The sequence below is a fragment of the Aspergillus fumigatus genome, chromosome 1, assembly GCF_000002655.1.
Source record: "Aspergillus fumigatus Af293 chromosome 1, whole genome shotgun sequence".
Classification (NCBI taxonomy): Eukaryota; Fungi; Ascomycota; class Eurotiomycetes; order Eurotiales; family Aspergillaceae; genus Aspergillus; species Aspergillus fumigatus.
In genome coordinates this window covers 532,061-552,537 of record NC_007194.1, presented here as the reverse complement: position 1 = coordinate 552,537, position 20,477 = coordinate 532,061, and the positions used below count along the sequence as shown (strand labels likewise).

Below are 20,477 nucleotides of genomic sequence, written 5' to 3'. Positions count from 1 at the left end.
CTCATCATTAGCCCACCAACTCAGTATAAGTGCTAGATATCAAGGTATTTGTAGTTTGCTCTATTCTTCTCTTTTCTCATCCACTCTACCACGCAGCTCACCATAGAGCCGTTTTGCACCTCGGTTCCAGTCAAGTACTTCTCACAGGGTTCATATATCAGCATCATATTTCCAGTGGACCTCCTAAGCAAGCGTAAGTCAAATTCAGATCACCGAGACATTGCCTACATTAACAACTCACTGAGACATTTATAAGATAGTGTCTTAACAGAGGGGTATATGCTGTCTTTGTCACTCATAATTTCAATGTCTCGCCTCCAAAACGACTCACTAGACACTCCACGTTCTTCCGCTTATACTAACCTCAGCCTCACATATAGGAGCTTTCGGATTGATGCACATTCTGCAACATCTTGGGTAAAGGCCGTAATAGACGCCTTGACGACTTTCTCATATATAATCACAATCTCTTCTCAAGAATTCGCTTATAAGTGAGAAGTGAACATTCCGGAGAAGTCTACTCTATATTCTGTTTTCATATCCGCTGCAGATTTCCACTTAATTCTTTCCCAAAATGGAAGGATGTGTTACACTCACCACCAGTTCCATCGTCTCTCTTATAGTTCTTTTTTCTCTTCTGCTTTGCCTATTCATTCTCTTTCGTCATCTAGATGCCGTAGTTCTGGCAATGGCTCAAGCCTCTCAAGCTTCAAAACCCTTCTGCTCTCCGGCGAACAAGGAAACTCAGCCTGGTGTAAACAACACTAGCGCAGAGGACAATGACAACACTGCCTCTGAAAATGTCTCCCCTAAGAGCTTCTCTATCTCACCTGTCTATTTCGAAAAGACCGCAGTAGTCGTACTCAATCCACGAAAATGCTCCAACATCCTGGACAGTCACTTGGACGATATTAGAGTCCCGACTTTGCAACCTAGGACGCCTCAGAAACGGCTCCATCTTGCTGCCGCCGATCTGAATCAGTTGAGAAAGGTGTCGCTGCAACGTACGGACTCCGATGACCTGCTTGATGCCGGCATAGAGGACCTGATGATTCCGGTGTTAGAGCCTGAGCGGGTGAGCAGCGTTAACGAAATAGCTGGTTGTGCTGCTTCTGACACCTCTTTCCCAGAAACCTCTGATCATTGCTCGTGTACGCAAGGATTCTGACATCCCGAAGCCTTACCCACCAGGAATGAACACCGGTCCCTGGGATGGCAATATCCACTGGGCCATAAAGGGATGTAGTATATTTGAGAGTCAGCAAGAAGAGGCCGCTGCCTTCTCTTATCGTCCGAACCTCCTTTCTCGGCAGCCCATCTCGGATCTCTGGATATTCCAGTACGGGCTCCGATACATCCCCGATGGACGGGAGTCAAATGTCTTTCGCACTGTCCGCATCGAGAGGCTCGCGTCGAACGTGAATCTGAACCAGGTACTGCCATCCGTTCCAGGCGAGATCTACGCAGCTTCTCTCTGCAACACAAGCCCTATCACTGGGTATAACACTGCTATCGTTGTGTTTGTGCTCGAGAAGGACGCACTAGACTTTGTTCAAAAATCGAAGGAAGGGCTACCTTTGGGCTTCTGTGTGGCCAGCGTTTTCCTCGTGAACACTCCGACTTACCCCATGACGTTCCAGATGAGCCAATTCATCTTTCATCAGGGCTACACCCGGTGTCTGGTAATCAGCCATCTTCGGAGGTCACTGAGGGAGGAGATTCACCGCGTACTGAAGCGGTCTGCCTACTACAACTATATTGAAAGCGTGGAGGAAGGACCGGTGGTGGGAGATATCTATGTTCGTTTCTATTCAGTCAAAATGGCAGCAGCAGCGTATGATCTTTTTCAAGGCCATCCAAGCTTCGAAAGATGCAGCACCAAGTTTCTTAAAAAGGCGGCAGAGTGAAGGCTAGTCACCATGGTGTTGAGAATCGGATTGGCGGTTGGTCTAGGCGTTGGTATTTTCTAAACAGGTTCTGGAAACATCTCTCATTTTCATTCATTATTCATCATCATCCAGTAACTAACTAGTGGCGGGACCCATCATGATCCCCTCTCTTAAGTCCCGAGCCGAGGACGCCCAGTTTCAAAGAATTCGGTTGACATCTGGGCAATAAAGGCTAGCATAGATTGCACTTCGTATTTGCGGTCAAGCCACCATGTCTCAGCAGAATCCCGCGCGGCAAGGAGCCAAGAACATTCTTTTCTTCGGACTTAAGGAAAAGGACTACATATTCCTCCACTTTGTCTCCAACTTCGACTTTGTGCGATTTCTGCTAGCCATGCTTTGGCCATCGGTGCCTTTAAGTTGTTGGAAAATAGGTTGCCGCGACGAGGCCGTTCATATTTTCCTCAAGTCTGTAGTCATTCAGTGCATCAACCCATATCTACAACACCACCATGTATATATATATGGCGACGGAATTGGTCCAGTCCAAGGCTTGAGTGGGCCGACAAACTTGGGGATGCCCCGCGGGGTTTTGACCATCCCACGCTAAGCCTCCCGCTTCCGGAAACGAGGGATGGGGGCCCGCACTTGGCACTCCTCTAGTATGAGACGTGTGCTTCTTGCTTATCAATTAGAAGGAGAATTCCTGGTTGATCGTCCACACTTGCCATTGAGAGGAGACTTGTCGGGGAATTTGTGGAAACGATGGCGTCTCGCCAATTGCCATCCATCGCAGCTCAGCCAGAACCCCTCTGGGATGATAATCCTTGTCAATGTCGTATGTAGGGGGGGAGAGACCTTGCTTATTCCACGCGGTATAAAAGAGCTCCTGGAGATCAGTAGTTGAAATCGGAAACTCGATTCCCTTTCATTACCTCGCCTATTCCCCATATCTTGTCCTGTCTCTTCTCCTGTCTATAGTTTTTGTCTCCCATCCCTATTCCCCCTACTTTACTCCTAGGTAGATACCTGTACTGCCGTGATCACCGGCAAGATATCATCATGTCACATCCTACGGATGAAAAAGCGTTTGTTGACCAGGTACCCCGAGAATCCGATGCGGAGAAGGGTTCTGTGTCGCATGAATTCGCCCCAAAATCAAAGCTCGACCTCTTTGAAGATCCTGATGAAGGGCTCAGTCCGGAGGAACGAGCTAAGATAGTAAGATCACTTTAATATTTGAAATGACTACTTTTGGCTGACCGGGCCCTAGGATCGCGCACTCGTGCGCAAGCTCGACATCAGATTGATCCCATGGCTCAGCTTGTTGTACTTGATTTCATTTTTAGACCGGTATTTCCTTCTCACTTGAACGCGATGCGCTATGCTGACTCTCCAAAGTACGAATATCGGAAATGCAAAGCTCGCGGGTCTGCAGAAGGATCTCAATATGACCAATGACCAATATAACGACAGCTTGACCATTTTCTTCATCTCGTACTCAGTCTTCGAGCCGATCACCAATGTCCTGCTCAAGAGATGGAGACCGAGCAGGTTCATACCTGCTATCATGTTCGGATGGGTAGATGCTACTTGTACATGCAGCAAGTTCGAGCTAATGGAATCTAGGGCCTATGCATGACGTTGATGGGTGTTGTGCATAACTGGTCTGGATTGATGGCGGTGCGTGGCTTCCTACAGCTCCTTCATCGATCAGGCTCCTATGTCTGTTGTCATCCGATATGATATTAACAATCAGCAGGTCAGATGGTTTCTGGGACTCACCGAGGCCGGTCTCTTCCCAGGGGTCGGCTACTTCCTCTCCTGCTGGTACAAGCGAACAGAATTCGGTGTACGCATGGCCATCTTTTTCTCTGCGGCTGCGCTCGCTGGGTCTTTCGGAGGTCTTCTCGCTGCTGCCATTGCTCAGATGGATGGAGTTGGCGGCAGGCCAGGCTGGTCGTGGATTTTCATCCTCGAGGGTCTGGCTACCATCGTAATTGGCGTCCTGTCGCTTTGGATGGTCCATGACTTTCCCGATGAGGCGACCTTCCTGTCTGAGGTGGACCGTAAGCGTGTTCTGCGCCGCCTTGCGGAGGACCAACAGTCTAGTGCGGAGCATGAGCAGTTCAAGATGTCCTATTTCTGGGCTAGCCTGAAAGACTGGAAGACCTATGTTAGCGCTATCATTTACATGGGGGCTGATGGATCCTTGTATGCATTCTCGCTTTTCGTGCCGACCATCATCAACCAGCTGGTGAGTTTGCTTGGTCAATTCGTGATGCCACATGCTAACAGAGTCTAGGGTATGTTACGGTGCATCTTCATCGAGTGAATCGACTAACTAGAACAGGGTACACTTCCATCAAGGCCCAGCTGCTCAGTGTTCCACCATACGCAGCAGCGGCCATTGTGACTGTTACAGTAGGTTTCATCGCTGACCGCACGCGCCAACGTGGTATTTGCAACATCCTCGTCTCACTCGTTGGCATTACTGGTTTTGCAATGCTCCTCGGCTGCAAAACAGCCGGAGCACGGTATGCAGGAACATTCCTTGGAGCCATGGGCATTTATCCTGCCATTTCGAATACCATTTCCTGGGCCAGCAACAACACTGAAGGTGAGCATCCCCAGGTTCATGAATATTGCAACATCTAACAGCATGAACTAGGTGTGTACAAACGAGGTGTAACTCTTGGTATCGTCATTGGCTGGGGTAATCTCAACGGAATTGTATCCTCCAACATCTACCGAGGCAAGGACGCGCCCAACTTCTACCCTGGCCATGGTACCGTGCTGGCGTATCTAGTCCTGTTCCAGTTTGGTGGTTCCCTGGTGCAGTATCTGCTCCTCAGACTCGAGAATCGTAAGCGTCTGCGCGGAGATAGGGACCATTGGATTCAGGGACTGGATCGCAGTCAAATCGAGCTTCTTGGAGATAAGCGGCCGGATTTCATTTACACGCTGTGAACGTGATATGGTTGCTGATGATCGATGAATACCAATGAGATATACAACTTCCTTAGTTGAGGCTGACGAATGGCATCTGGTAGTTGAGGGAAACGTCGCATGTGCCAACTATCCATCCTTGCATCTTTGGGGTATCTCTGGAACCATATCAGACAAATCGTCATGGGGCTAGTGGCAAGTGGCCTCGGCTTGATGTAGAAAGAACACAGACTTGGGTATACGCGTAGAATATATCGCTCTGTATGCGGGCGTAATTTCCGCCCTCGGCGTCCTCAGCCCTCCATCTGATAAAAATTTACAATATCCTGATCCTTCTTCGGCCCCTTGACAACATGCCGACTCGACCAGCTCACAACTTCCCCAGACTCAGGCCGTACCCGGAACGCATACGCAGTCCGGTACATATCATTGATGCACAGATGGTCCCCCCTTGCCATAATCACAGCCGTATCCTCTTCTGAAGGAACGAGCGGCGGCACGGGTGGCGTGACAAACGTCGACTCCTTCGCGTCCACCGTCTCCGCTTCGTCCTGCCCCTGCCCTTCGAAATCAAAATTGTGAAACAGGTAATCCGCCTCATCCTCCTCTTCCTGGGCCTCCGGCTGTTTGGCAGTCGGCTTCACCTTCACAAACCAAACACTTATCCCCCCGTTCTCCCCCTGCCGCCAGATGTACTTCTTCGTCCAGCGTAGTCCCGGCCCGAATGTTTTCGGTAGCTCGCCCTCCTCGCGGTAGACTACATCACGGTGGTCGGACGCCGCGGAGCTGTGCCGCAGAGGATGGAAGGATGCTGTGCCGCGGAGTTCGCCGTTGATGTCACGGGGGTTGTCGCTTTGGAGGGTGCGGAGGAGGGACCAGCGGCGGGACGGTTGGCTGAGGGAGGCGAAGATGCCGTTCAGGAGATTGGGGGAGAGGTTCGAGACGCGATTCGGAGGCATGGTGTCTGTGGAGTTAGTTAGGAGACAGGACGGTGTTGGATCAGTCATGTTGGGTATTCCATCAATTGTGTGGATGTTGACAATTCGGTACCTTCAGATGAGGTGGTGTGATGATAATTTCTGGCGGATTAGGAGTTAGTGGGCGACGGGGCGGGCCGCGCAAATCCAACTCTCTGCTAAGTACCGTCTTACTCTACATACACTCTACGGTCTTCAACCAGCGCGGGCACGGCAGAGATACAGAATCATCGTCATCAAACCTATCCTTGATTTCATACTATCATCCCATTTTCTCTACAGCCGGCTTCCCCATCAAATGTCTCTGGCCAACAATAACTCCCCGATACCGCATCTTGCCCTGCTCCAGGATCTGGAATGCAGCTTGGATTCCATCCTTGGTCATCGGCCAAGTCATGATAATGGGCCGGATTCTGTGCACTGACACAAACCGCAGCATCTTTCGGACAGAGACACGCGACGCTACCGCGGATCCTTGAACCCGAATGCCGTTCGAGATAAGCGGCATGACTGGCAGCGGGGGTTGTTGCATGCTCACTGTCAGTAGATAGATCGTACTGTCAGGAGACATGAGCGGAAATACTCTGGAACAGAGGTAAGTTACAGTCTCCTGCACTCAAGGATGGAGGCACCAACTTGGAAAAATCAGGCGGCTCATTTCCACACCAGAGAAGATGCTTTACCGGCCGCACAGCATCTCCCACAGCACCGTTCTCAAGTGTATGGAACTCGTTCGCTCCAAGGCCCTTCGCCTCGTCTTTCTTTGCGGCGGAGCTCGAGAACACAACCACATCACATCCTAGCTTCGACGCAAACTGAATCGCCATATGCCCTAGTCCCCCGATCCCCTGGATCCCAACTCGCTCCCCAGGCTTGATATCGTAGCATGTCAAAGCACACCAGACTGTCGCTCCGCCGCACATCAGCGGAGCAGCATACTCAGGCTCCAGATCATGCGGAAGCTTGACCAGCATGCTCTCGTGCCAGACGGCGTGGGTAGCGAATGCCCCGATTTCGGTGTTCCCCTTGCCATACTGCTCGCGCTGCTGGCAATACTGATCGTGGCCTTGCATCATAACATTACCATCGATCGTAAGGGTGTAGAGGCAAGTAAAAGTACATACCGCTAACGCAGAAGTCGCAATGACCACACACCTTGCGCACCCATCCAAACCCAACCTTGTCGCCGACCTTGAAGGTAGTCACTGCGCTCCCGACGTCACGGACGGTGCCTGCGCCCTCGTGGCCCAGGGCAATACCCTTGTGCTTGAATAGCCGGTCCGTTCCGCAGAGGCCTGCGTGGGAGATCTCAACGAAGACTTCCGAGGGCTGGATTGTGCGTCTAATCGTGTCAGGGATGACGTCTCCGCTCTCGGAGCCTTTGAAGACATTGAATTCGATCGCTTTGGACATTGGCACGGCTTTACAATGAAGATTCTGGACTCTGCTGTGGATGGGTAGGTGATATTGTTCCCTCCCTGACAGGCCGTCGTAAGACTTCTATATCGCATGCAACGTCTGAATGAAGTCATTATCACGCGTTGAGGACATAATGGCGTCGACGACACCGGTAACAACTTGTTACTATTGGACTATGGCCTTATTGGCGGTCATATTGTCCGTCTTGATGACTTGCAATGATCGTGTTCATTCCCGATGAACCAATGCGTCACTCGTTATGTGGAAACGAGTTGCATGGGAACTTTAGACTGGTCTTCAGTGGTGAGAGCATATTCGATGAATTTCTTTCATCCTCGAAACATGCTGGGTAGCACAAACGGGCACTACTCGCTTTTATTGCACAGTGAACTCCCGAAGAAACTCTTTTGTCTCCAATCTATATTATTGACATTCACATATCAGTACTGCAGGCAATATCCTCCATCTCATCCAGATTCTTTCTCACTTCCTCCAGCTTGGTCTTGGCTCGTGCGATGCAGTCTCGTCCCAACGGCAAGCGGAGACAACTGGTCTTGCCAGCACCTACACCTGTTCCCTGCACTACATCAATGATCCGCTCAACTGCCTTGACCGGATCCCCTTCCTGTTTCCCGTTGCGGCTCTGAAAGAGTTGTAGTACCTGGTCGATGGTCGTGCCTTCGTACGCCGGGTTCAGTCCAGCGGCTGGGGTGGCATAGGCCGATAGGAAGTTCGTCCGAAAGGCACCAGGCTCCACAATTAGAACTCGGATATTGAATGGGGCGACTTCTTTCGAAAGAGACTCTGAGAAACCTGCTGATTGTCAGTCGAGGATTCATTTCGGACTTCCTTCTGAACGTACCCTCCAGAGCGAACTTGCTGGCGGCGTAGAGTGAGCAGGAAGGCTGAGCCTGTAATCCTGCGATACTACTTATGTTGACAATCGTACCGGACTTCTGGGCACGCATGAATGGGAGAGCGGCTTTGATAACCCGCATAGGCCCGTAAACGTTGGTGTTGATTTGTTGGTGGATCTCCTCCTCGCTGCAATCGTCAGATAATGCTGATGCACTCCACTCCAAGTTCAGGCGAGTCATGACAGGGCATACCTCATATCCTCCACGCTCCCGAGCAAAGCATAGCCTGCGTTATTGACAACGACGTCAATGCGTCCTTGCTTCCGGATGGCGTCCTCGACTGTTTCCTTTGTGTCTGGTCGTGTCACATCAAGCTGCAACCACGTCCCGCCTAAAGACTCGATCTGGGGATAAGTCTGCGCTGCCTTGGTAGGGTTTCGAGCGGTCGCGACAACTCGATGACCGGCTTTTAGCACGGCTTCTGCGAGGACGACCCCGAAGCCGGATGAGGCGCCAGTGATGAGCCAGGTCTGAGGTGCTGCCATCGTATCGGGTGTTTCTGACTTTTACTATTGCGATCGATCCTTCGATTGTCTTTCTTTATTGGAGTGATAGCTTATTTATGATATATATACTTTGTACCGGAAAAAAGGTGTTGCGACTGATGACTCAAATCGGTCAGCGTTGACGGGGCTAAGATGTCGCAAAATCCGTCAACTCCGGCTTTAATCATCATCATCTTACAAGTACACAGATGATGGGCGGATATAGACTGAAAGGGCAAATCTTAGAACGATTGCCGATCGGGTCTCCCTTGAACTGCAATCCCCATATCGGTGCAGAGGGCTGGGACACAACAATATTCCAAGCTCTCAAACATTCGGAGTAGTCCAGAAAACATATCTCAACCAATCTGAGGACCGGGAAAGCATAGCTAATGCACGTCTGTTTGTGGCATAGTCTTTCAGGTCTTTGGTGAACAAACTTCTCAGCTGGAATGACGACAGCGGCAATTATGGGATCGCATCAAGATCATCACCAAAGAAACGCCACGGGTTTGATGTCAAAATAAGAATTAATTCTTCAAGAATCGAAGATTCAATCCAGCTTCTTCAAGATCGATATTCCGGCTGACATTCTTCCCCCTGGCGGTCTGGCTAGGTCGACCATCGAAGCTCTCACGGTTCTCAAATCCGGACCGCTTGCGCTGTCGATCCATTCCGCGGATCCTTTCCCCTTCTAACAATGCAGGCTCTGTCAGAGGCCACGAGAAGCGAGTATTTTCTATCTGGATATGAAGTCACCGTGACTGATCTCATGATAGCTCAGAAGCTCAATCTCCATCAAGCTCCATGGTGGGAGTTGTTTGAGTCTGATCGAACAGATCACGCCAAGAACATCGGCGAAGACAATAGTGGGAATTCTAGTAGTACAGAACGTTGCATTTGCTTTTTTTAGCCTACGCAGAATGGAGTACAGAAGTACTGTACACGCAGGGAGCACAACATCCAACTCACATTGTATGACTATGAGCCAAGGTTCGAAGTTTCTTCTACCTAATCGACAGACAACTCGTGTTGACACTGTAATGAGATTGTGCCGCAACCGGACACAGCCATTTGAATCGACATGCTACTACAAAGCGTCAAGTGTAACCCCAAGGTGACAGAAAAGTGGATAAACTCTTCTGTGTGCCTCAAGGCTAGTCGCCTGGAGTGCCTCAGTGCCTGACCCTGGGGAAATTGGATCAACTTGGAAGACCAATTTAGATCCAAGGATACATTGGCCGTTGTCAACCAGGATTTGAGCATTCAGTCGAATCAATTGCATTGACTCATCCGCTAGACAAGAACTAAGGTCGTCATGTGTGCCTAGTCTTCAATGTTGGCTCCGGCCGCTTGCGGAGACGCCTTTTTCCTCCTGCCTATTTGACGATTATTGATTCCACCATTTAGTTACCCACGCGGTCTTTTTAATTTACTCCGTGCTGTCTCCATAATCGATTGTCTGTGCCTGGATTTCATAATTATTAACGAGTCAGGCAAAATACTCTGCTGCTGGGCCCTGCACCCTGTTCCAAATTTGTTTCTTCCTTGTATTTGTCTTATCTGTCTTTCTGCTCCTCTTCTCTCTCGTTTCCTTTCCTTGCCCAATCCGTCCCTCGTTGATCATCCGTTATCTCATCTGATTGACGCATTCTTTCGATCTCATCTAATCGGCTATTACTTGTCATTCCTTTGATCCTCTTCGTCTTTGAACATTTAACTATCCTGTCCCTCCGTCGCCTTTCATCCTCTTTTCCTCGCCTTTTCGTATGATGGTGGGCCGTTTATTCCTGTGAGCTTTCCACCGACGGTCTCCACCGGAGTCTCAACCTGCGTCGTCATGGCATCTGGGCTGTTGGCCTGGACCGCCAACAATGCTGTTCTCAAGCCAAGCTGTCGACTATTCTACCCGTTGACAATCGTCTTCTTCCTCACGACCATTGTTCTCGCGAGCACCGATACTATTTTACCTTCCGCCGCTTCCGCTTCGTTTCCAGAATGTGGACTGTCATGCACGCAGCTTCAACAGGCTGCGGACAGCTGCCTGGCTAGTCCGGAGGACACACACGCAGTCCATGTCTCTTGCTTCTGCCAGTCGTCTCTGCTATCTCAGCTGAAAACCTCCCCTGATGGGACCTGCGACTCGTCCTGTACCAGCGAATCCGATAGACAGTTGTTGCAGGCATGGTACACTAACTATTGCAATTCTGGAGGCAATTCTGGAGCGGCCACGACAACAGTCACATCAGGTGCTGCGGCAAGCACATCTACCTCAAGCTCAAACGCCCAGGCCCAGGCCAAAGAGGCCAAACCCCAGACCTGGTAAGCATACTGCAGGATTGCGCCCCGACTACTTCGAAATCCCGTTGCTGACAGCATTGTCGCAGGTGGGACGGCCACTACCAATGGGTCATCATGGTTATTGTCCTCGTCATCGCATTCAGTATCATTGCCGCGGTAGCCACATGGCTTAAGAAACGCCATGATGCGAAATATCCGAATCTCTATCATGGCGTCGGCGGCAGCGGCAGTGGCACGGAGAGCGGATTCTTCGCCAGTCGCGTACGTGACCAGAGTCCAGGTCCCGGCCAACCTGGCCAATTCTCGTCGACCTTGGGCGGTCTTGCACCCCCGCCCCGGTCAAGTTACCCAAACTCCGATTCAATTGCCAGCAGTTCGCGAACGGAGGTCGTACCCCCCAAATCGCGGTCTGGCCACCCGTCGTCACGTTTAGCAAAGACACCACAGTCGGCGGACGACGACGTCGAGATTCGGGAGGTTACTCGATGATTTGCGGCCAGCTGTTTGTCATTTCTGGGAATATTGACAGACTCTTGAGTCGCACGATGCGAAGGTTCATTGGCCAGCTCAGCGCGGTTGCGAGCTCTTACCTCCCTGGATTTGTTTCGTGTTTCGATACTGAGTGGTATGACCAACACCTCCAGCTTGCATATATCCGGCGTTTATGTGTCCATCTTTTTGAAATTCTTGCAAATGTTTCCCCTCGCTGTCGAATTTATGCGCATACTCCATGGTGTGGTACGATATTTGTCAATACGTTGTGCAGCCTTCTTGGCTCCCTTTCTCTGTTCTATCTTTTGCGAGATATAGGACCTTTGATTTCTCTCGCGTGGCGCTCCCCGAGCTTGGGATTCTAGTTGGCTTGCATTGTCTAGCTAGGGCATTCCTTGGCTCTCTCCTGTTAGACGCAACAGGATACAGACTCTCCGTCAAGTCCTGCTCCAAGGCCGAGCGGACTTTTCTACAATGGGTCTCTAAGCTAATCTTGCTGTTTCAAAATCTGGAAGAAAACATCATTCTTAGCTCTTGCTAGATACGCGGGGGGTAATTTACATGCAAATAGATGGCTTCAGATTATACAGCAGCCGATACGAAGTGTTCAAAAGAGAGGATTGTTGACCGCTCTCGCTCAAGTCACAGTAATGCTCACGATCTTAATGTCCTGCTCCGGCTTCTCTTTGTACGTCTTGGTGTTTTCGATCTTGTGTATGACGTCCAACCCCTGCACCGCACGTCCAAAAATAGTATGTTTACCGTCCAGCCAAGGTGTCTTCTCCGTCGTGATGAAGAATTGACTGCCGTTGGTGTTGGGTCCCGCATTCGCCATGGAGAGTGTATACGGCTTGTCATGCTTCAGGCTTGAAAACTCATCCTCGAACTCTCCACCCCAGATAGACTCGCCGCCCGTCCCGTCCCCGAGCGGATCACCGCCCTGGATCATGAATTTGCGGATTACCCGGTGGAAGATAGTATTGTTGTAGTATCCATTACGCGCATGGGTGACGAAATTCTCAACAGCCTTGGGCGCCGCCTGCGGGAAAAGTCGCAGGTGGATGTCCCCCATGGTGGTGTGGAGGATGGCAGAGGTGCCCGTCTCGGCGGCCTTTTTGGCGGTTGTCTCGCGGGCGTCGGCGTGCGTGGGCCGTTCGTTCTGCACGTCCCGGCTGGATTTGGAGATTTCGGTTTCGTTGGTGAAGAGGTAAAAGCGGATCTTTGCGAAGCCTGTCGAGACGAGGATGGGGTCTCGTTCTTCAGATTCCTGCAGGAGGGGGTTGGCGCTTGCGGCCATGGAAACTGTCATGACGCCTTTCTTTTGTGGTTGGCCCTGATACAGGGCCAGGTTGAGGGGGCGGAAGGGTTCGTCCTTTGCGTAGACGCGGACCACGCGGTTGGTGTAGGTGTTGATGCACTTGGCGCCGTAAAGGGAGCCGTAGAGCACGAAGTGGCCTGACTCGTCGAAGATGACGTTGATTTTGGGCTGGGTGATGGGATTCTCGAGTTCACGTTCAATGGCGAGGCGGCGGCCGAATTCCACCTCATCGAGTGGGTAGAGGGCTGTGCCGGCTTGCTGCATTTCGGTGATAGTAGTAATGGATTCATCGTATTTCCGGTAGAGCTTGCCCGTCGCGAAGTCGAAGACTCGGACCTGCCGGTCGGGAAACGAGACAGTTGCAAATTGCTCGCCTGATGGTGATATTGTAATGGACGCGGGTGCCGACTTGGATTTCTTGAATTCGAAGAGGTTCGTGGAGGATTTGAGTTCGAATACATTATCTGGTTTCTCATACGAGCCGTCGCTCGCGCGCCAGTACTCGACCATTCCGGACCGGTCAGCTGAAATGACACAGTCGTATGCGTTGTTGAAGGCAATGGCTGCCACGGGGCTGCGGTGGATCGACTTGACGGTGTTTAAGGGAGTGGTGTGCTCTCCACGACCATCAAAGACCTGTATCATCGGACTATCTTCGTCTGTCACGGCTAGCAATGGGAGGGATGCGCCACGAGGGTGTACCCAGCAGACACAGCGCGGTGTGAAGTCCAAGGAGAGCATGGCCAGCAAATCTGGGCAGCCGATTAGCTGGCATAACCAAATCAACAGCAGGGGACCCAGCCTACCAAAAGTGATAACGTCAAAGATCTTGATCGTCTTGTCCGCACCAGCCGTCGCAAAACTCCTCCCGTCGGCACTAACGCTGACGCTCTTAATCTCCGCAGGATGCGCTCGGAATTCCTTAACGAACTCGACTCCGACGGCCATTTTCTTCCAAAACTTCACGATACCGTCCATTGATGACGTGATAAGAAAGTCTGTGTAGGGAGTCATCGTAACGAAGGATAGCTGCTCTTTGTGCATAAGCGATTTCGAGTACCGCGGAGAGGCGGGTAGCGCATTCACGTAGACCTTCTCGAACGGTAGCTTGCGTCGCTTTTTCTTCGGCGCATCGGCGGATGGTAGAGCAGGACCAAAGTCATCGTCTGAGGACGATCCATTTCCTGAAAGCCTAGATCAGTCTCCTGTTTTCAGTCTGAATCCGTTGATGCTTGAGGAGAGTACAACGCACCATCCTCTTCGTCCTCAATGGCAGCATGAGGACGTTTATTCACTGCAAGTTTCGCTTGTTCACCAGTATCTGCCATTGTGAATTATAAAAATGAAAGTTTCTTTTAAGAGGGTACAGCGAGGGGCGCGCTTGAAGTGAATCGAATGTGATCGTCAAGAGAAACTCCTTGGGCGGGCGGTCTGTAGCTATAGCCTGAGCTCGGGCCACATCGCGAACTTTTCTGGACGTCCCGCATTATTATTGAATCCTCGTCAGTGATTTCGAACCACTATTCCCCCCTGAGCTGCCTGCCTTCCTCCTGCCGGTAGCTACCTTCTTACTATATACTATCCATCATGGTTTGTTGTCTCCTATATTAATTTCTTAAATGACAAAATGCTGACCACCTCCAGGCGTCCTTCGCCAATCCCACGCAGATCTTTGCCGACGATGTCGTCGAGGAAAAGGGAGAGAATGCCCGTCTGTCCGCCTTTGTCGGTGCCATCGCTGTTGGTGACTTGGTGAAAAGCACATTAGGTCCTAAGGGAATGGACAAGATCCTTCAGTCAGCGTACGTGGGGTGGTTTTCTGGGAATGCGGGGGTTGTTGGAAAACGAGTTTGCCAGAACTAACTCTCGGGTTAAAATAGGTCGACCGGTGACATCCTTGTAACAAATGACGGTGCTACGATCCTCAAGTCTATTGCCCTCGATAACGCCGCGGCCAAGGTGCTGGTGAACATCTCCAAAGTCCAGGATGACGAAGTCGGTGACGGAACGACATCCGTGACGGTGTTGGCAGCGGAGTTGCTGCGTGAGGCAGAGAAGCTCGTGAACCGCAAGATTCATCCTCAGACAATCATCGAGGGCTACCGGATAGCCAGCAAGGCCGCTCTGGAGGCCCTTGAGAAGGCTGCTGTCGATCGAAGCAAGGATATGGAGGCTTTCCGGAAAGATCTGCACGCTATCGCTCGGACGACCCTTAGCTCCAAGGTTCTGGCTCAGGACCGCGAACACTTCGCTGCTCTCGCTTGTGATGCAGTTCTCCGGTTGAAGGGCTCAACCGACCTCAGTCACATCCAGATCATAAAGAAGGCCGGCGGCAAGCTCAGCGACTCGTACTTGGACGAAGGCTTCATCCTTGACAAGAAGATCGGTGTGAACCAGCCTAAGCGCTTGGAGAATGCCAAGATCCTGGTGGCCAACACCGCCATGGACACTGACAAGGTCAAGATCTTCGGTGCACGGGTCAAGGTCGAGTCAACGGGCAAACTAGCCGAGCTGGAGAAGGCGGAGCGCGAAAAGATGAGAGCCAAGGTTGAGCGGATCAAATCCCACGGCATCAACTGCTTCGTCAACCGTCAACTCATCTACAACTGGCCCGAGCAGTTGTTCACCGAGGCCGGCATCATGTCCATCGAGCATGCCGACTTTGACGGAATTGAGCGTCTTGCCCTGGTCACTGGTGGTGAGATTGCTTCAACCTTCGATCACCCCGAACAGGTCAAGCTTGGCCATTGTGATGTTATTGAGGAGGTCATCATCGGCGAGGATACCCTCATCAAGTTCTCGGGCGTGGCTGCCGGTCAGGCATGCACTATTGTACTGCGCGGTGCCACCGAGCAGCTTCTCGACGAGGCAGAACGATCCCTCCACGATGCTCTGGCTGTTCTCTCTCAGACTGTCAAGGATCCCCGGGTCACACTGGGCGGTGGCTGTGCTGAGATGGTGATGTCCAAGGCCGTTGAGCAGGCGGCTCAGAACACTACCGGCAAGAAGCAACTGGCTGTGGACGCATTCTCCTACGCTCTTCGGCAATTGCCCACTATCTTGGCCGACAATGCCGGTCTGGACTCCAGCGACCTGGTTACAAGACTCCGCCAGGCCATCAACAACGGCATGACCAGTTCTGGTCTGGATTTGCTTACCCCTGGCGGTGGTATTGCTGATATGCGGGAGTTGGGTGTTGTGGAGAGCTACAAGCTAAAGAGGGCAGTTGTTTCTTCGGCATCAGAAGCCGCAGAGGTAAGCATGGTCGTCGATTTGCTTTTGCACAAACGCTTAGCTAACTATGTCCGTCTACAGCTTCTCCTGCGTGTCGACAACATCATCCGGGCTGCTCCTCGCAAACGCGAGCGTATGTGAAGAATGGGCGAAAATAGCGTGTCTTCAGTATAGGGTTTATGATACAGCGCGAATGATGATAACATATTGAATATCTCCGGTTCTGAGCAGTAGGTGTGAGTCAATATTCTCAAGTAGACCTTCTTGTATACCGTCAACCCAAAGGAGATGCGTAAACATATATTCCGTAGGTCGCTGTACCTTTCTGGACCAGCTTGCTGGTTTATGTACTTGAGGAGACAGTGAGTTTTCAGACCAACTAGGTGCATATCCAGCGACGCACATGCTATTTTTTTTTTTCCAGTAGAACAGCAGACGCGCTGAATGTGTCATTCATTATCATTTTGTAAGTTATTTGATTGCATCATCCCAAGTTGGTGGCCCAATCCGAACGTATTCACATGGCGTCTAGGCTTCTACGGATAGAAATACAGGGCACACATGTCAAATGGCTGGGCGATTTAAGCAACAGGGCCAAGATCTTGGTGGTCAGCTGCTGCTATTTTTAGCGGGGGAATCTGAGAGTTCTGACGCAGGACGCTTCGACTCCGCACTTGATGGCCATGATGAGCAATAGAATATCCTAGAGTTTCTATTCAACCGTTTACTTGATGCTTGACGCATGAATCTCCACAATTGTGGTGCTCCCGAGAGTATTTGAAGCAGGAGGATTACTTACCTATTTTGTACACTGTAGTAGTAGCCAAGGCGATTTCAGGTTCCACAACCCTTCGGATGTTGGACCATTGGAGCCAGTGAGAGCCTGGAGGAACAGGCTTCTGGGGCACATTGCGCGTTCTTTTTGCAGTACCAAGGCGTGTCACTGCGACTGTCCCTGACCCGGACAGTCCGAATGCGGGTATGATCTTTGCTTCGAGTGGGGATTTGCTCTGCAAAAGGACCAAGAGGACCAAGGCCCTGAGTCCCCGAGGCTTGTCTCGACCCTCTTTTCTGTCCATCTGGATTTGTAGATAGATAACTGTCTAATACGCAGGTGGATGGGGTACCACTTTCATTTTGATTTCCAGCGCCATCCTTACTTCGCACCGAATAGGGTTTCATTATCCTGTCCATCCTGGCTTTGCAATTGCCAAAGTTGACGCTACCTCTTACTACCTTACTCTAGCTGCTACCCGAGGGTGATGTCGCAGTGGATTCCCTGCATTCAGCGAACGAAACATCTGATTTACATTTTACCCGTCTTCGTGTTGACACTGACAATCATAATAACTAACAGACTAACGTAACCAATAATTAGTCCCTTCAACTCAACTATCCGCTGACCACCTGCGCTCACTTCTCTTTTTCCTCCTCCATCTTTTTCTTCCAACTTCTGCTTTGTCAACTACTGTGAGGATTGGTCCTTCGTACTCGTTTGTCCGCCCTGCATCCCTTGTGTCTTAAAATCGCCTCGCCTCGTCTTTCCTCGGTCGCCGATCTTTCTCCCTTTTCTTTTTATATTTTTATTTTGGGTAAATTTGGCTCCGCAGTGACGTCGCAAACTACTCTTTAGTACTTGGTCCTACCTAGTACTTCCAGTCTTCGCCCGACCCGCTCGTCTCGCGATTTTGCGCTCGCTTGCCGGCGCCTCATGCGCTCCTGTTGACCTCGCTTCGATGCTCCGATCCGTTCAGTCTCTTGCTGGATTCTAATCCTCTCGGGTCTCCGACAATGAAACTATCGAGTCGGACGTGGACGAGCTTGGTGACCGTCGTCCTTGCCGGCCAAGGGGCTGTCACCGCGCTTGAGCTGGACATCAATGATGTTCGTATGTGTACCCGCCTCATTGGCGTCCTGACTTGGGTATGATCATCTGTGTCGCAATTGCTAATTCAATGGATGGATCGCAGAATCGATCAAGGATGCGGCTGCGACAACAGCCTACAACATGATGAGTAACTACACTGGCAACCAGACCGGCCAGATTCCTGGGAAATTGCCAGATACGTGGTGGGAGGGCGGCGCCATGTTCATGACTTTGATTCAGTACTGGTTCTGGACCGGTGACACATCGTACAACGAAGTCACCACTCAGGGTATGCTCTGGCAGAAGGGCAACAACGATTACTTCCCTTCGAACTACAGTAACTACCTCGGCAATGACGACCAGGTGTTCTGGGGGTTGGCCGCTATGACTGCGGCGGAGCTCAACTTCCCCGAGGAAGATGGCCAGCCGTCGTGGGTGTCGCTTGCGCAGGGTGTGTTCAACACTCAGGTGCCGCGCTGGGACACGTCGACCTGCCACGGTGGCCTACGCTGGCAGATCTCTACCTACCAGGACGGCTACCGAACCAAGAACGCCATCTCGAATGGCGGTCTCTTCCAGCTTGCGGCGCGGCTCGCGCGGTATACCAACAACGAGACATACTCGCAGTGGGCGGAGAGGATATGGGATTGGTCTGCGACAACCCCGCTGCTCAAGGAGTCGGACTGGACCATCGCCGATACCACGTCGCCTGAGACTGGATGCACAGACCATGGAGACCTTCAATGGACCTACAACTATGGCACCTATATCAGTGGTGCTGCTTATATGTATAATTTCGTACGTTCCGAACTCTCTACGTCGAGACCGTGTTATGGTGCAAAATGAGGAGCCGAACTGACAAAAGACATAGACGAATGGAGGCGACAAATGGAAGAAGGGTCTGGATGGCTTACTGAACACCACGTTCCAGCGGTTTTTTCCCTTTCAAAATGGCATGGTCATGTCTGAAATTGCCTGTGAGCCGAACATGAAGTGTGATCGCAACCAGGACTGTTTCAAGGGCTTCCTTTCGTCCTGGTTAACTTTTATGACCACCATTGTCCCGTATACGTCGTCCGAGGTTGTCCCAAGGATCCAGCAGTCGGCACTTGCGGCAGCCAAACAGTGTTCTGGCGGTCAGAATCGCACTCTCTGCGGGCGGCGTTGGCATCAGGATACCTTTGATGGGACGAGTTCATTAGAGGAGCAGATGAGCGCTTTGAGCGTCTTTTCGTCCTCGATGATTGCGCATAGGATGCAGGCTCAGGCGCCGTTGACCGTAGACACTGGAGGTACGAGCAAGAGTAACGCGAGCGCGGGCACAGGGTCGGAGCAAGCCGCCCCTCAACCGCAGCCAGTCACAACGGGTGATCGTGCTGGTGCAGGAATTGTGACTGTGGTCTTCCTCAGCGGTTGGATCGCAGCAGTGACCTGGATGGTGTACGGGAGATAAGACCGTCCAACAATCCGCTTCAATGGCGCGCAATCCTGATCTGTATATACTTGCGAATGATTGGTATCCTGTGGAGGAGATCACATGGACCCGCATCCTCCTCCAATCCGCGTTCTTTTGTGCTACGGGTGCATGTTGCTATTTGTATTCTAGGGGGACTTGTTTGACTCCGATTTAGGCTTCTCTGTGCTAGGAGTTGAGGCGTCCGGAGGAGCGAGGAATTTCGACATCGTCAACTCTTGTTGATCATGGCTTTTCTGACTATCTTAGCATTGTGTGAGTGACAAATACAATGTTTGCATTGCCCAGTATATGTGCTTGGCTCTTATAAATATCCATTATCTTCCGCTCATCTTGAAAGACTTCCCGCCAGATTAACTGACTGATGCGATGATGGAACTTCCTTACTGATGATGAAGATCTCCTATCTCGAACAAAAAGGTTGCTACACCTATTCAGGCTATCCCGGCAAAAATAAATGAATACCCTTCCGCCTCCGAAATTGCGATTGAAGAGAATTTTATGTGAAATGATCTCGGCTGATTCTGTCTCAAAGAACTTCAGTACTGTATCATTACCAACGAGGCGCGGTGTTTCATTTTCCAATCAATAAGCATTGAGTATAAAGGGATTGCCCCACCCACACCTGGAAAGGAATGGATGTATCTCGTACTGCGTAATGTAACCTGGATTCTCCCGAGTCTCCGTCTCCCGCTAGGCTGCTCTCACAAGGCATCTTGTCTTCCCATCTACCTTGCAGAGTGTGCAGCTATTGGACAGAAAGTATATTTGAGACAGGCTTGAGCATGCCATGAATACTCGGTAGTAGATGTTGCTTTGAGCATGTCTGTCTGTGGGGCGTGATCCGGTACTCTGCGCAAATTGACAGTGGGCGATGTACTATTGTGTACGATGCGGAGGCAGTGCGACAATTCTCCGTTGGTTGGCGCCAGTCGAGACTCGCTCTGACACACGACTCAGCCTTTTCGGTCGCCTTCCATGGCTGTCACAAGAAACACGGAGTACGGAGTAGTAGACTAATGCACTCCCGTCCTCCGTACTCCATAATCGAGCTGCGGAATATATTATTGCGAATTCTTGGTGTGAAATGGCCTATTATTTTGGTCTGCCTCGCGTTATTTCAGTTCTTTAGTGCCCCTAACTCCCCCCTAGTCG

The 20,477-nt window shown here is 51.1% G+C and overlaps 9 protein-coding genes across 9 annotated transcripts; 5 read left to right on the top strand and 4 right to left on the bottom strand.

Moving 5' to 3' along the window:
- Positions 1–218: 218 nt before the first annotated feature.
- On the top strand, positions 219–1,978 carry AFUA_1G01820 (uncharacterized protein). Its single transcript, XM_744839.2, has 2 exons — positions 219–1,075; positions 1,131–1,978. The coding sequence occupies exons 1-2, from the start codon at positions 575–577 to the stop codon at positions 1,905–1,907; spliced, it is 1,278 nt and encodes a 425-aa protein (XP_749932.1). The 5' UTR covers positions 219–574; the 3' UTR covers positions 1,908–1,978.
- Positions 1,979–2,562: 584 nt separating this feature from the next.
- Positions 2,563–4,859, top strand: AFUA_1G01812 (allantoate permease family MFS transporter; the record flags this gene model as incomplete). Its single annotated transcript, XM_744837.3, has 7 exons — positions 2,563–3,110; positions 3,163–3,242; positions 3,291–3,471; positions 3,519–3,572; positions 3,652–4,146; positions 4,242–4,509; positions 4,561–4,859. Exons 1-7 carry the CDS (start codon positions 2,952–2,954, stop codon positions 4,857–4,859), a joined length of 1,536 nt encoding a protein of 511 aa, XP_749930.2. The 5' UTR covers positions 2,563–2,951.
- Positions 4,860–5,131: 272 nt separating this feature from the next.
- Positions 5,132–5,797, bottom strand: AFUA_1G01790 (uncharacterized protein; the record flags this gene model as incomplete). The annotated part of the gene is made up of 1 exon (XM_744836.1): positions 5,132–5,797. The coding sequence occupies one exon, from the start codon at positions 5,795–5,797 to the stop codon at positions 5,132–5,134; it is 666 nt and encodes a 221-aa protein (XP_749929.1).
- Positions 5,798–6,077: 280 nt separating this feature from the next.
- On the bottom strand, positions 6,078–7,228 carry AFUA_1G01780 (NAD(P)-dependent alcohol dehydrogenase; the record flags this gene model as incomplete). The annotated part of the gene is made up of 3 exons (XM_744835.1): positions 6,078–6,352; positions 6,420–6,881; positions 6,940–7,228. The coding sequence occupies 3 exons, from the start codon at positions 7,226–7,228 to the stop codon at positions 6,078–6,080; spliced, it is 1,026 nt and encodes a 341-aa protein (XP_749928.1).
- Positions 7,229–7,667: 439 nt separating this feature from the next.
- On the bottom strand, positions 7,668–8,636 carry AFUA_1G01770 (putative short chain oxidoreductase/dehydrogenase; the record flags this gene model as incomplete). Its single annotated transcript, XM_744834.1, has 3 exons — positions 7,668–8,047; positions 8,097–8,278; positions 8,344–8,636. 3 exons carry the CDS (start codon positions 8,634–8,636, stop codon positions 7,668–7,670), a joined length of 855 nt encoding a protein of 284 aa, XP_749927.1.
- A 1,155-nt stretch (positions 8,637–9,791) lies between these two features.
- On the top strand, positions 9,792–11,426 carry AFUA_1G01760 (uncharacterized protein; the record flags this gene model as incomplete). The annotated part of the gene is made up of 2 exons (XM_744833.2): positions 9,792–10,958; positions 11,024–11,426. The coding sequence occupies exons 1-2, from the start codon at positions 10,477–10,479 to the stop codon at positions 11,424–11,426; spliced, it is 885 nt and encodes a 294-aa protein (XP_749926.1). The 5' UTR covers positions 9,792–10,476.
- Positions 11,427–12,066: 640 nt separating this feature from the next.
- cyp10 (WD40 repeat domain-containing peptidylprolyl isomerase) lies at positions 12,067–14,075 on the bottom strand (the record flags this gene model as incomplete). Its single annotated transcript, XM_744832.1, has 3 exons — positions 12,067–13,499; positions 13,554–13,931; positions 14,000–14,075. The coding sequence occupies 3 exons, from the start codon at positions 14,073–14,075 to the stop codon at positions 12,067–12,069; spliced, it is 1,887 nt and encodes a 628-aa protein (XP_749925.1).
- Positions 14,076–14,219: 144 nt separating this feature from the next.
- Positions 14,220–16,265, top strand: AFUA_1G01740 (chaperonin-containing T-complex subunit CCT2). Its single transcript, XM_077803778.1, has 4 exons — positions 14,220–14,337; positions 14,392–14,549; positions 14,628–16,002; positions 16,063–16,265. The coding sequence occupies exons 1-4, from the start codon at positions 14,335–14,337 to the stop codon at positions 16,120–16,122; spliced, it is 1,596 nt and encodes a 531-aa protein (XP_077659951.1). The 5' UTR covers positions 14,220–14,334; the 3' UTR covers positions 16,123–16,265.
- Positions 16,266–17,415: 1,150 nt separating this feature from the next.
- On the top strand, positions 17,416–19,608 carry AFUA_1G01730 (glycoside hydrolase family 76 protein). Its single transcript, XM_744830.2, has 3 exons — positions 17,416–17,869; positions 17,952–18,646; positions 18,720–19,608. Exons 1-3 carry the CDS (start codon positions 17,773–17,775, stop codon positions 19,299–19,301), a joined length of 1,374 nt encoding a protein of 457 aa, XP_749923.1. The 5' UTR covers positions 17,416–17,772; the 3' UTR covers positions 19,302–19,608.
- The last annotated feature ends 869 nt before the right edge of the window (positions 19,609–20,477 follow it).

Bases quoted from the DNA above. Each gene is read 5' to 3' on its own strand.
- AFUA_1G01820 (XM_744839.2), top strand. From the start codon at position 575: ATGGAAGGATGTGTTACACTCACCACCAGTTCCATCGTCTCTCTTATA. The intron at 1,076-1,130 runs GTGAGCAGCGTT...CCTCTTTCCCAG, and splicing joins CGGTGTTAGAGCCTGAGCGG to AAACCTCTGATCATTGCTCG.
- AFUA_1G01740 (XM_077803778.1), top strand. The intron at 14,550-14,627 runs GTACGTGGGGTG...GGGTTAAAATAG, and splicing joins GACAAGATCCTTCAGTCAGC to GTCGACCGGTGACATCCTTG. The intron at 16,003-16,062 runs GTAAGCATGGTC...GTCCGTCTACAG, and splicing joins CGGCATCAGAAGCCGCAGAG to CTTCTCCTGCGTGTCGACAA.
- AFUA_1G01730 (XM_744830.2), top strand. From the start codon at position 17,773: ATGAAACTATCGAGTCGGACGTGGACGAGCTTGGTGACCGTCGTCCTT. The intron at 17,870-17,951 runs GTATGTGTACCC...GATGGATCGCAG, and splicing joins GCTGGACATCAATGATGTTC to AATCGATCAAGGATGCGGCT. The intron at 18,647-18,719 runs GTACGTTCCGAA...CAAAAGACATAG, and splicing joins CTGCTTATATGTATAATTTC to ACGAATGGAGGCGACAAATG.